Below are 12217 nucleotides of genomic sequence, written 5' to 3' on the forward strand. Positions count from 1 at the left end.
ATAACTAGGAGGGGTGGGGTTTTCTGATAAGTGGGCAAGGAGAGAGAAGTGAAACTAATTACTGTGTGCCTGTCAGATCTATTGCGCCTGACGGAGGGCTAGATAAGTTCCTTGGGGGGTCTAGTTTCCAAAATGGTGTCATTTGTGGGGGGTTTCCACTGTTTTGGTACATCAGGGGCTTTCCAAACGCGACATGGTGTCCGATCTAAATTCCAGCCAAAAACGTCTAATGGCGCTGCTTCCCTTCCGAGCTCTGCCATGCACCCAAATAGTGGTTTACCCCCACATGTGGGGTATCAGCGTACTCAGGACAAATTGCACAATAACTTTTAAGGTCCTGTTACCCTTGGTAAAATGAAAATTGGGGGTGAAAAGATCATTTTTGTGGAAAATATATGATTTTTTAATTGTACCGCTGTACGTTATAAACTTCTGTGAAGCCCTTGTGGGTTCAAAGTTCTCACCACACATCTAGATAAGTTCCTTGGGGGGTCTAGTTTCCAAAATGGTGTCATTTGTGGGGGGTTTCCACTGTTTTGGTACATCAGGGGTTTTCCAATCGCGACATGGTGTCCGATCTCAATTCCAGCCAAAAACGTCAAATGGCGCTCCTTCCCTTCCGAGCTCTGCCTTGCGCCCAAATAGTGGTTTACCCCAACATGTGGGGTATCAGCGTACTCAGGACAAATTGCACAATAACTTTTAGGGTCCTGTTACCCTTGGTAAAATGAAAATTGGGGGTGAAAAGATCATTTTTGTGGAAAAAATATGATTTTTTAATTGTACCGCTGTACGTTATAAACTTCTGTGAAGCCCTTGTGGGTTCAAAGTTCTCCCCACATATCTAGATAAGTTCCTTGGGGGGTCTAGTTTCCAAAATGGGGTCACTTGTGGGGGTTTCCACTGTTTAGGCACATCAGGGGCTCTCCAAACGCGACATGGCGTCTGATCTGAATTCCAGCCACTTTTGCATAGAAAAAGTCAAACGGCACTCCTTCCCTTCTGAGCTCTGCCATGCGCCGAAACAGTGATTCCCCCCCACATATCAGGTATCAGCGTACTCAAGACAACTTGCACAATAACTTTTGCAGTCCAATTTCTCCTGTTACCCTTGGTAAAATCAAAAAAAATTGAACCTGAAGTATTTTTTTTGTGAAAAAAAGTTAAATGTTAATTTTTTTTTTAAATATTCAAAAAATTCCTGTGACGCACCTAGAGCGTTAATAAACTTCTTGTATGTGGTTTTGAGCACCTTAAGGGGTGCAGTTTTTAGAATGGTGTCACTTTTGGGTATTTTCTATCATATAAACCCCGCAAAGTGGCTTCAAATGTGATGTGGTCCGTAAAAATAAAATGGTGTTGCAAAAATGAGAAATCGCTGGTCAATTTTTAACCCTTATAACTTCCTAACAAAAAAAAATTTTGGTTCCAAACTTGTGCTGATGTAAAGTAAACATGTGGGAAATGTTACTTATCAAGTTTTTTGTGTGCCATATCTCTGTGATTTAAGGGCATAAAAATTCAAATTTGGAATATTGCAAAATTTTTAAAATTTTCGCCAAATTTCCATTTTTTTCACAAATAAACGCAAGTTATTTGAATGAAATTTTACCACTAACATGAAGTACAATATGTCACGAGAAAACAATGTCAGAATCACCGGGATCCATGGAAGCGTTTCAGAGTTATTACCTCATAAAGGGACAGTGGTCAGAATTGTAAAAATTGGCCCGGGAGTTAACGTGCAAACCACCCTTGGTAGTGAAGGGGTTAATATTGCGTTGATCCAGGGAGCTAGTCTGATTGCCGTATGTGGAGTCGGGAAGGAATTTTTTCCCTAATGCGAAGCTTACTGTTTGCCTTGGGATTTTTTTTGCCTTCCTCTGGATCAACATGTTAGGGCAAGTTAGGACAGGATATGGGTTGAACTAGATGGATTTAAAGTCTTCCTTCAACCTTAATAACTATGTTACTATATTATCATGTGAGAGCCTTTATACTTTATGTTGGAATATGTGTGGGTCATTATATTGTTTGCAGGGCTATGTGGGGCAAATTACACAGTTTGCAGGGGTATGTGGGGATCTATTTGACTGTTTTCAGGGCTATGTGAGTGCCATTATACTGTTTGCAGGGTTCTGATGGGGACCATTATACTGCATGCGAGCAATTATACAGTGTCAAGGTTTGTGTGGGGTCTATTATACTGTGTGGGCGGCTGTGTGGGGTCATTATGCTGTTTGAAGGCTTGTGTTGGGGCCATTACACTGTTTTCAAGGCTTTGCGGGGGGGCATTATACTGTTTGGAGGGCTATGGTGGGGGCCATTAAACTGTATGCAAGCAATTATACAGTGTGAAGGTTTGTGTGGGTCTATCATACTGTGTTGACGGCTGTGTGGGGGTCATTATGCTGTTTGGAAGGTTCTGTGGGGGTCATTATGCTGTTTGGAGGGCTGTGTGGGGGCCATTATACTGTTTGGAGGGCTGTGTGGCAGCCATTATATTGTTTGGAGGGTTCTGTGGGGGTCATTATGCTGTTTGGAGGGCTGTGTGGCAGCCATTATACTGTTTGGAGGGCTGTGTGGCGGCCATTATGCTGTTTGGAGGGCTGTGTGGCAGCCATTATACTGTTTGGAGGGCTGTGTGGGGGCCATTATACTGTTTGGAGGGCTGTGTGGCGGCCATTATACTGTTTGGAGGGCTGTGTGGCGGCCATTATACTGTTTGGAGGGCTGTGTGGCGGCCATTATACTGTTTGGAGGGCTGTGTGGGGGCCATTATACTGTTTGGAGGGCTGTGTGGCAGCCATTATACTGTTTGGAGGGCTGTGTGGCAGCCATTATACTGTTTGGAGGGCTGTGTGGCAGCCATTATACTGTTTGGAGGGCTGTGTGGCGGCCATTATACTGTTTGGAGGGCTGTGTGGCAACCATTATACTGTTTGGAGGGCTGTGTGGCGGCCATTATACTGTTTGGAGGGCTGTGTGGCAGCCATTATACTGTTTGGAGGGCTGTGTGGCGGCCATTATACTGTTTGGAGGGCTGTGTGGTGGCCATTATACTGTTTGGAGGGCTGTGTGGGGGCCATTATTCTGTTTGGAGGGCTGTGTGGCGGCCATTATACTGTTTGGAGGGCTGTGTGGGGGCCATTATACTGTTTGGAGGGCTGTGTGGCGGCCATTATACTGTTTGGAGGGCTGTGTGGCAGCCATTATACTGTTTGGAGGGCTGAGTGGCGGGCACTATACTGTTTGGAGGGCTGTGTGGGGGCCATTATACTGTTTGGAGGGCTGTGTGGCGGCCATTATACTGTTTGGAGGGCTGTGTGGCGGCCATTATACTGTTTGGAGGGCTGTGTGGCAGCCATTATACTGTTTGGAGGGCTGTGTGGCGGGCACTATACTGTTTGGAGGGCTGTGTGGGGGCCATTATACTGTTTGGAGGGCTGTGTGGCGGCCATTATACTGTTTGGAGGGCTGTGTGGCGGCCATTATACTGTTTGGAGGGCTGTGTGGCGGCCATTATACTGTTTGGAGGGCTGTGTGGGGGCCATTATACTGTTTGGAGGGCTGTGTGGCAGCCATTATACTGTTTGGAGGGCTGTGTGGCAGCCATTATACTGTTTGGAGGGCTGTGTGGCAGCCATTATACTGTTTGGAGGGCTGTGTGGGGGCCATTATACTGTTTGGAGGGCTGTGTGGCAGCCATTATACTGTTTGGAGGGCTGTGTGGCAGCCATTATACTGTTTGGAGGGCTGTGTGGCAGCCATTATACTGTTTGGAGGGCTGTGTGGCAGCCATTATACTGTTTGGAGGGCTGTGTGGCGGCCATTATACTGTTTGGAGGGCTGTGTGGCGGCCATTATACTGTTTGGAGGGCTGTGTGGCGGCCATTATACTGTTTGGAGGGCTGTGTGGGGGCCATTATACTGTTTGGAGGGCTGTGTGGCGGCCATTATACTGTTTGGAGGGCTGTGTGGCAGCCATTATACTGTTTGGAGGGCTGTGTGGCAGCCATTATACTGTTTGGAGGGTTGTGTGGGGGCCATTATACTGTTTGGAGGGCTGTGTGGCAGCCATTATACTGTTTGGAGGGCTGTGTGGCAGCCATTATACTGTTTGGAGGGCTGTGTGGGGGCCATTATACTGTTTGGAGGGTTGTGTGTGGGCCATTATACTGTTTGGAGGGCTGTGTGAGGGCCATTATACTGTTTGGAAGGTTCTGTGTGGCAGCCATTATACTGTTTGGAGGGCTGTGTGGGGGCCATTATACTGTTTGGAGGGCTGTGTGGCAGCCATTATACTGTTTGGAGGGCTGTGTGGCAGCCATTATACTGTTTGGAGGGCTGTGTGGGGGCCATTATACTGTTTGGAGGGCTGTGTGGCAGCCATTATACTGTTTGGAGGGCTGTGTGGCAGCCATTATACTGTTTGGAGGGTTGTGTGTGGGCCATTATACTGTTTGGAGGGCTGTGTGAGGGCCATTATACTGTTTGGAAGGTTCTGTGTGGCAGCCATTATACTGTTTGGAGGGCTGTGTGGGGGCCATTATACTGTTTGGAGGGCTGTGTGGCAGCCATTATACTGTTTGGAGGGCTGTGTGGCAGCCATTATACTGTTTGGAGGGCTGTGTGGGGGCCATTATACTGTTTGGAGGGCTGTGTGGCGGCCATTATACTGTTTGGAGGGCTGTGTGGGGGCCATTATACTGTTTGGAGGGCTGTGTGAGGGCCATTATACTGTTTGGAGGGCTGTGTGGCAGCCATTGTACTGTTTGGAAGGTTCTGTGTGGCAGCCATTATACTGTTTACTGTTTGGAGGGCTGTGTGGGGGTCATTATGCTGTTTGGAGGGCTGTGTGGGGGCCATTATACTGTTTGGAAGGTTCTGTGTGGCAGCCATTATACTGTTTGGAGGGCTGTGTGGCGGCCATTATACTGTTTGGAGGGCTGTGTGAGGGCCATTATACTGTTTGGAGGGCTGTGTGAGGGCCATTATACCTTTTGGAGGGCTGTGTGGCAGCCATTATACTGTTTGGAGGGTTGTGTGGGGCCATTATACTGTTTGAAGGATTGCGTAGGGGTCATCATACAGTCTGGAGGGTCGTATTGGGGCAATTTTACTGTGTTGGGGTCATAGTTGGGGCATCATACTATGTTGAGCTCACCATACTTTTCCGGGGGGGGGGGGGTATTACAGTAAGGTCCTCATACTGTGTGCGTAGGGCACTGTGGAGGAATTCATTATGGGGGTCATACTGTGTTTGGGGGGCACTTTTGTTGGCATCATACTTTATGGGGACAATGAGAGGGGAATCTAAAGTCTTCAGTTGTAGGAAAATTACTTTGTAAGGCCTGCACAGTTGTGAGATATGCTCTTCTTTGACCCCACCGAATACTCATATTTTTAAGGGAGGGGTGGGGCAATTAGATCTTCTGCAATGGGGCCCCATGATTTCTATGTACGCCTCTGTATATTACCTTCATCTGCAGGCAATCCAGGTAATTCTATATACTAGAAAAAGAATAGAAATGTTTAATATCTTCATTACTTTTTACTGGTCTTACTCATTTTTAGGTTATTTTACAGAAGAATAAGTGGGAAATGTCTAAAAATAAAGTCCTTTACTACTGGATATGTCCTACTCCCTACCCTTCTGCAACATGGAGCATTTTCCTTGCACCGTCTGTGATGGGAAGTCTCCTGTCTGGATTTTTGTTTCACTGTTCATCAGTATAAATATTAGTAACATTGTTTATCCCACAAAAAGTAGAATTATTCTTTAGCTTTGGTTGTGGGAAGAGGTGGGATTTTCTAGGGGTTTAGCATGTGCACCTATTTGAATATTACGGATTGTCTGCTTCTTGAAGGGAGCTGGCGTCTTCAAGGGGTTATCTAGTGAACACAAATGATCACTTATCCATTTACTGTCCACTAGGACCTGCGTCGATTTGGTAGAATGAGGCATTTTTTATCCCTGATGGGGCACTTTTCTCCTTGTTATAGAATGGGAAGATGCCCCGGCTGCCACAACTCCATTCATTCTCTAAAGGGCTGCTGGAAAAAGCCGAGCACAGTGCTCAGCAGCAGCCATAAAAGGAATGAATGGAACGGTGATCGAGCGCTGCCGCTCCATTCTAATGGGAATAAAAGGCTCCGTTCTGCAGATTAGTACGGGTCCCAGCAATCGGATAAATAAGTTATCCACTATCCTGTAATAACTAGCTTTCACCGGACAACCCCTTTAACCTGCCCGTGTATCAGTAACATTATTTTTCAGTCAATTGTATGACATGCACTGCTTGCTGCACAATACACTGCCTCCTTATGCTACACAGGCTTGTTTAATGCAAGAAAACAAAGGGAACGCCACTGAAAGAATCAGGAGTGTAAACTGTGTGCTTTACCGCCTAGAGGGAAACTGGTGGCAGTCTTAAAGTAGTAATGGTGATTTTCTTTGTACCTCTTTAGGTTTTTCTTCCTCCTCTGTCCTTAAATAGGATTCTTCAACCTTATCTGCAGAAGGAAAAGATGATTTTGAACAGAAAAGCGGTGAGAGAATAAGACTTCACTTGTACATCTATTGCAGTAGAAGTAACATACCTGGTATTTTGGGCTATTAAGAAAAATAAGAGATTACAGTTATGAAAATGAATACTTTTTTTTTTTTTTTTTACAATCTGAACAATGAATCACTAATAGCAATGAGAGCATTTGATGGAATTAAATTGAATGAAATACACTGAAGGGTTAAAAAAGAATGCAGTCAGTCATCTGACAAGAGGCTCCACCACTCCAGAGTCCACCCAGCGATGGTTTTCCCAGTATCCAGTAATCTGGTTGTCAGCCATTGACCACAAAATGTAAGTTCTGGTTGAGACTCTTTAATGTATAGAAAAGTGATCTCTGTTAATTTTAATAATGCAGTACATGAACGGGACATGGAACACAAGAAATACAAATATGAGCCCAGCTCACTTACGAATCAGACAGATGCCGAAGGTGAAGGGACTCCAGTAATCCAAAATATACAGAGACAGTCCGATATCCACCGGAACAAACACTTTTGGCTTTTTTTCTGCAACTACTTAACTCCTTAAAGGGGTTGTCCCACAAACAAAGTACATAATAATTAACAGATATTGAAATATTAATTAGTGCTACAATTGTTAAAAATAATGTTCCTGTTTTGAGATAATCTTATACATGTGCTCCCTCTGTGTACTGTGTGATGGCCGTGTCTGACCATGCGAAGCTGCTCCAGTTCATGGTCAGCACATTCCTCAGCTCCTGGGCAGTGGAGGAAGCATAAGTCATTTATTATAAGTTGTGATGGTGTGATATGCTATATGGATATCATTTTGTGTATATTGCTATTTCACTGACTTGCATAGTGTTAATCTTGATGCCTTGTATGTCTGCAGCCTGACTTTTATCTATGACTCTTGATGACCCCCTGTAGTGTCATAATCCCCCAGGCACCTTTTGTCAAGTCTGGGAGGCCTGAAAACCGCCAAACCGGTTTGACCCTCCCTGGACATAATGAGGGGGCTGGGGAGGACAGGGGCTGGACAAGTCAGTTGCTGTGTGCAGAGCATGGTGTGAAGACAGGACTTCGGAGAGAAAGAAGAATATATGGAACATGTTATCACTGTCAGCTGGATTTTGAACTCTCATCTCCCTAGACATGTTATACTGTTACTGAACTGCATTCAGATTCTGGACTATCTATCTTTTGTGGGGTGGACTGAATATGGACCTTTCATATTTTTGCCTAAATAAATGTCTTGGAATTGTTCACTCTTCGCTTGCTCTGTTGATTGTGTGATACCAGAGAAGGACCCCGTGACAACTGGTGGCAGCAGTGGGATCAACAGAGCGTAACCCAATCGAGAACCACCCACAGAGTGAGTACAGAAATTGGACTGTATCCAGTTTACAGGAGAGAGCCAGAGACCTGGGCCTGAACTACCAGGGACTGACTAAAGAGGCCTTAATTGACCTACTGGTGGGTGCTAGTCTGACCACCTACTCCCATATGTCTGAAGGACGAGCACTGGAGACAGGGATCCCCACCCCCAAAAGCCAGTGGGTGGTGTGGTACGAAGAGGAGATGGCGGTTCTGGGCCCCGGAGTCTCTCAGGAGTATAAGGAGGAGGCTGCCCGCCGGGCACAGCGGAGACAAGAAGCAATGGAGCTTGAAAGAGGGAGTAATGCAATGTGTAGTGTAACCCCAACGATCCGGGAGCCTGTACGGATCACCCGGACAGAATTTAAGCCATTTGATGAGGCTTCCAGAGATGTGGAGGGGTTCTTCAAGGACTTTGAGCAGCAGTGTGCTGTGATGGAGGTGCCCCACTCTAGCTGGCTGCGTTTGTTAGTGGGGCTCCTGAACGGAAGCATGGCGGAGGCTTACCGAACCATTGACGCACAGAGGAATCGGGATTATAACATTGTAAAGCAGACTATCCTGGATTACCATGCTATCACCCCAGACTCATATAGGGCCAAGTTCCGAGACCTCCCATGCACCACAGGGGGATCGTTTAAGATGTATGCACATAAGATGTCCCAGGCATGTCGGAGATGGCTGGAAGCAGAAAACTCCTTTACTGTGGAAGATGTTATACAGGCTTTCCTTATAGAACAATTTCTTGCCAAGTGCCCCGCAAAGGTACGGGAATGGGTCCGGGAGCGCACGCCGTGTACCGTGGATAAAGCTGCAGTCCTGGCCGATGAAGCCCTTACTATCCGACCGCAATGGAGGAGGCTTCTGGACAATGAACCATGGCCTGCTCCCGCACCCCGTCCCCCTCAGATTATATCTGCCCTTCCACCTAGTCGCAAGCCGCTGACTATCACGCCTCCCAATCCTGGGCCCCAACAGTTCCGACCACAACCTGGGGGTATCACAGAGAGGAGATGTTATGTGTGTGGGCAACCTGGACATTTGCAGTTTGGATGTCCCTCAAGGATTCGGAGGGAGCCCCACGCATCCCCACCTCGTCCAGTGCATCTGGTGCACTCCATCCCGCCTGAGGAAGAGCTACCACCATACCCACCAGAGTGGACTACCGACCACGGCACCATAGATACTCCTCCTGGAGTGTACGGACTTCAGCCTCTGTCCTTTGGCTACCCAGAGCAACGGCAACGCCACCTGCAGGATGTCATAATTGATGGATACAAAGTGTCAGGATTTAGAGACACGGGGGCATTTCTGACTATCGCTGACACCCGTGTGGTTCGACCCGAGGCAATTCACCAGGGTGCAGGAATTCCCATTGTCCTGGGGGGCAGTGCCCGCAAATATATACAGCGAGCTTTGGTGCGTTTGGATTATGGTTTTGGAGAAAAACTGTGCTGGATTGGAGTTATGGGAGGACTTCCTGCAGATATCCTCCTTGGGAACGACATTGGGGAGTTACAGTGTCATTTTGTGGGAGCAGTCACCCGACTACAGGTCCTTCAAGCACCACAACATCCGGACCCCACTGAGGAGCAATCTGTTTGGCCAGAAGGTCCGTGGGCCTCTCACTCTTCTGAAAGAACAATTGGAGGGAGAAATCGCAGACATTGGAATGCCCATCATTCTCTACGTTCTAGAGTTTAGAGTTCAGAGATCGTCTCGCCCAGCTAGTGGCTAATGATCAACAGCAAATGGCCCAGTCCAGTCAAGAAACCTGGTATGACCGTAACGCCAGGACCCGGGAATTTATGGAAGGACATCAAGTGCTTATAATTATTGCAACCCCTGCCACTGTACAAGGAACTATAAACGATTGAGCAATGTGGACTATAGTGAGCAGGCCAGAGGTCTGTGTAGACCTCATAGCGTGCTCACTTATTATGAGGGGGGAGAGGTTGTGATGGTGTGATATGCTATATGGATATCATTTTGTGTATATTGCTATTTCACTGATTTGCATAGTGTTAATCTTGATGCCTTGTATGTCTGCAGCCTGACTTTTATCTATGACTCTTGATGACCCCCTGTAGTGTCATAATCTCCCCAGGCACCTTTTGTCAAGTCTGGGAGGCCTGAAAACCGCCAAACCGGTTTGACCCTCCCTGGACATAATGAAGGGGCTGGGGAGGACAGGGGCTGGGCAAGTCAGTGCTGTGTGCAGAGCATGGTGTGAAGACAGGACTTCGGAGAGAAAGAAGAATATATGGAACATGTTATCACTGTCAGCTGGATTTTGGACTCTCATCTCCCTATACATGTTATACTGTTACTGAACTGCATTCAGATTCTGGACTATCTATCTTTTGTGGGGTGGACTGAATATGGACCTTTCATATTTTTGCCTAAATAAATGTCTTGGAATTGTTCACTCTCCTCTTGCTCTGTTGATTGTGTGATACCAGAGAAGGACCCTGTGACATAAGTGAATATATCGATGACACAACAGGGGCTCAACGCTGCTGATTTCTGAGGTAACACATTTCTCTGCCTGTTTTATCGCAGGAGAGTATTTGGGCTACTCTCCAGCTATCTGAGCTCATCATAAATAAAATTACTAACATATAACCTCAGCAGCCGCTGGAGCTGTTATGTCACTGATTTGATTTATGAGAAGCTCAAAGGGCTGCACATTGTGATAGAAACACTCACTCCTGTGATAAAACAGGCAGGGAAATGTGTTATCTCAGAAAGCACTAGCAGTGAGCTATCTCCCCTGGCCAGCAGCTGTGGTATGTGCCAAACATGAACTGGAGCAGCTCTGCATGGTCAGACACAGAAAATTACACAGCAGGCAAAATTATAAGACTAACATTTTTTTAACACATCCAATTGTGGACCTTGTTATTATTACAAGATCTATTAATTAAAATATCCTTTGTTATTGGAAAACCCCCTTGAAGATCTCGGCCATTTTTCCATTTTTGTGCTTTCATTTTTTTCCGCTCTTAATTCCAAGCACAATAACTTTTTTACTCTTCCATTGATATAGCTATATAAGAGCTTGACTTTTTGTGTGATGATGACTTGTAGTTTTGAATGACACCATTCAATTTTACTACGTAATGCAATGAAAAAGGTAAAAAAAAATATGTACAAGTGACGTGAAATTCTGAAAAAGAAAAAATGCGCTTCTGCCATTTTTTTATGGGTTTTGTTTTTACCGCGTGTTGTAAAGAACACATAGCAATATGATTTGGCAGCTCAATACTATTGTAAACCTGTAGTGTTCTTAATATATTGTGAGGTGCCAAGGGGAGAGGTACTAGAAAACAGGTATGTTTCTCCCTGTTTCATTTCATATGTCTCCCTGTACTGATGATGAAGCCAGTTTATTTCACTGTAATCCAGTCCTGGTTTCCTTAGTGATCAGCATGGAAAGGACTGGTAGTTCCCCCTCCACTAATTCAATACAGGTTTTGGTTTCCTGACTGGTCCAGCTGATATAATCAGGAGGAGCTGGGATCTCTCAGTCTATCGTCTGCTGAGCTGGGAGCTGACACAGTAAGATAACATGGACTTGTTTGCTGTTATATAGGTTTATTTTGTAGTTAGCCTGCTATTGTTAGTTAGTGGCCAGACGGCCTTAGACGTTTTATTTCATGTTTGGCATGTGTAACATTGGATAACAAGTGTGCACAATAAATATGCCGTGTCCATATTGCTAGTCTGCTGAAGTGACTTCATAGCCACACGCTTGTGCCAAAGCAAAGATCCCCAGCTGAGCTATCTATTCCCCACAAATGGTGTTTCGAATGCGGGCACTTGTGGCTGCTGGACTGTGACTGCAGAGAAAACGCTGTGTATGTCCTGGCTGAAAGCTTCTGCGCTTTTGAAGAGCCAAGAGTCCAGTAATATGGAGGAACTAGTGAAGCTGTTATTGCAAGCAAATGTGCAGCAACAGCAGACTAATGCTTGCTTCCAGAAGGCTCTGGAGCAGCAACACCAGATGCAGCAAGAGCAGTTGGAGGCAATAAAACAGGCCTTGGTTCGGCAACCCCGAGATGAGGGAGACCGTGCACAAAGCGCTGCTCGTGCGCAGAAAGCCGTACAGAAGACTTTGCTTAAAATGACCGCAGACGATGATGTGGAAGCATACCTCACCGTGTTTGAACGTATTGCAGAACGTGAGCACTTACCACTGGACAGATGGGCTGAGGTAGTGGCTCCATTTCTGAGCGGAGATCCACAAAAAAGCGTATTACGATCTGAGTGGAGCGGATGCTATGGACTATATCAAACTCAAAGGTG

The 12217-nt window shown here is 46.0% G+C and overlaps 1 protein-coding gene across 1 annotated transcript in view; it reads right to left on the reverse strand.

The window, feature by feature from the left end:
- Positions 1-12217, reverse strand: part of LOC141092257 (uncharacterized) — a 106055-nt gene that overhangs the window by 74623 nt on the left and 19215 nt on the right. The window contains exons 3-4 of the mRNA XM_073578252.1: positions 6464-6566; positions 5481-5514 (exon numbers count right to left, since the gene is read on the reverse strand). Of these exons, the coding sequence (XP_073434353.1) occupies positions 5481-5514; positions 6464-6566 (137 nt within the window). The remainder of the gene's footprint in view (positions 1-5480; positions 5515-6463; positions 6567-12217) is intronic.

This window comes from Dendrobates tinctorius, unplaced genomic scaffold (genome assembly GCF_039654945.1).
Source record: "Dendrobates tinctorius isolate UK_male_01 unplaced genomic scaffold, ASM3965494v1 ptg000059l, whole genome shotgun sequence".
In the NCBI taxonomy this organism is placed as follows: Eukaryota; Metazoa; Chordata; class Amphibia; order Anura; family Dendrobatidae; genus Dendrobates; species Dendrobates tinctorius.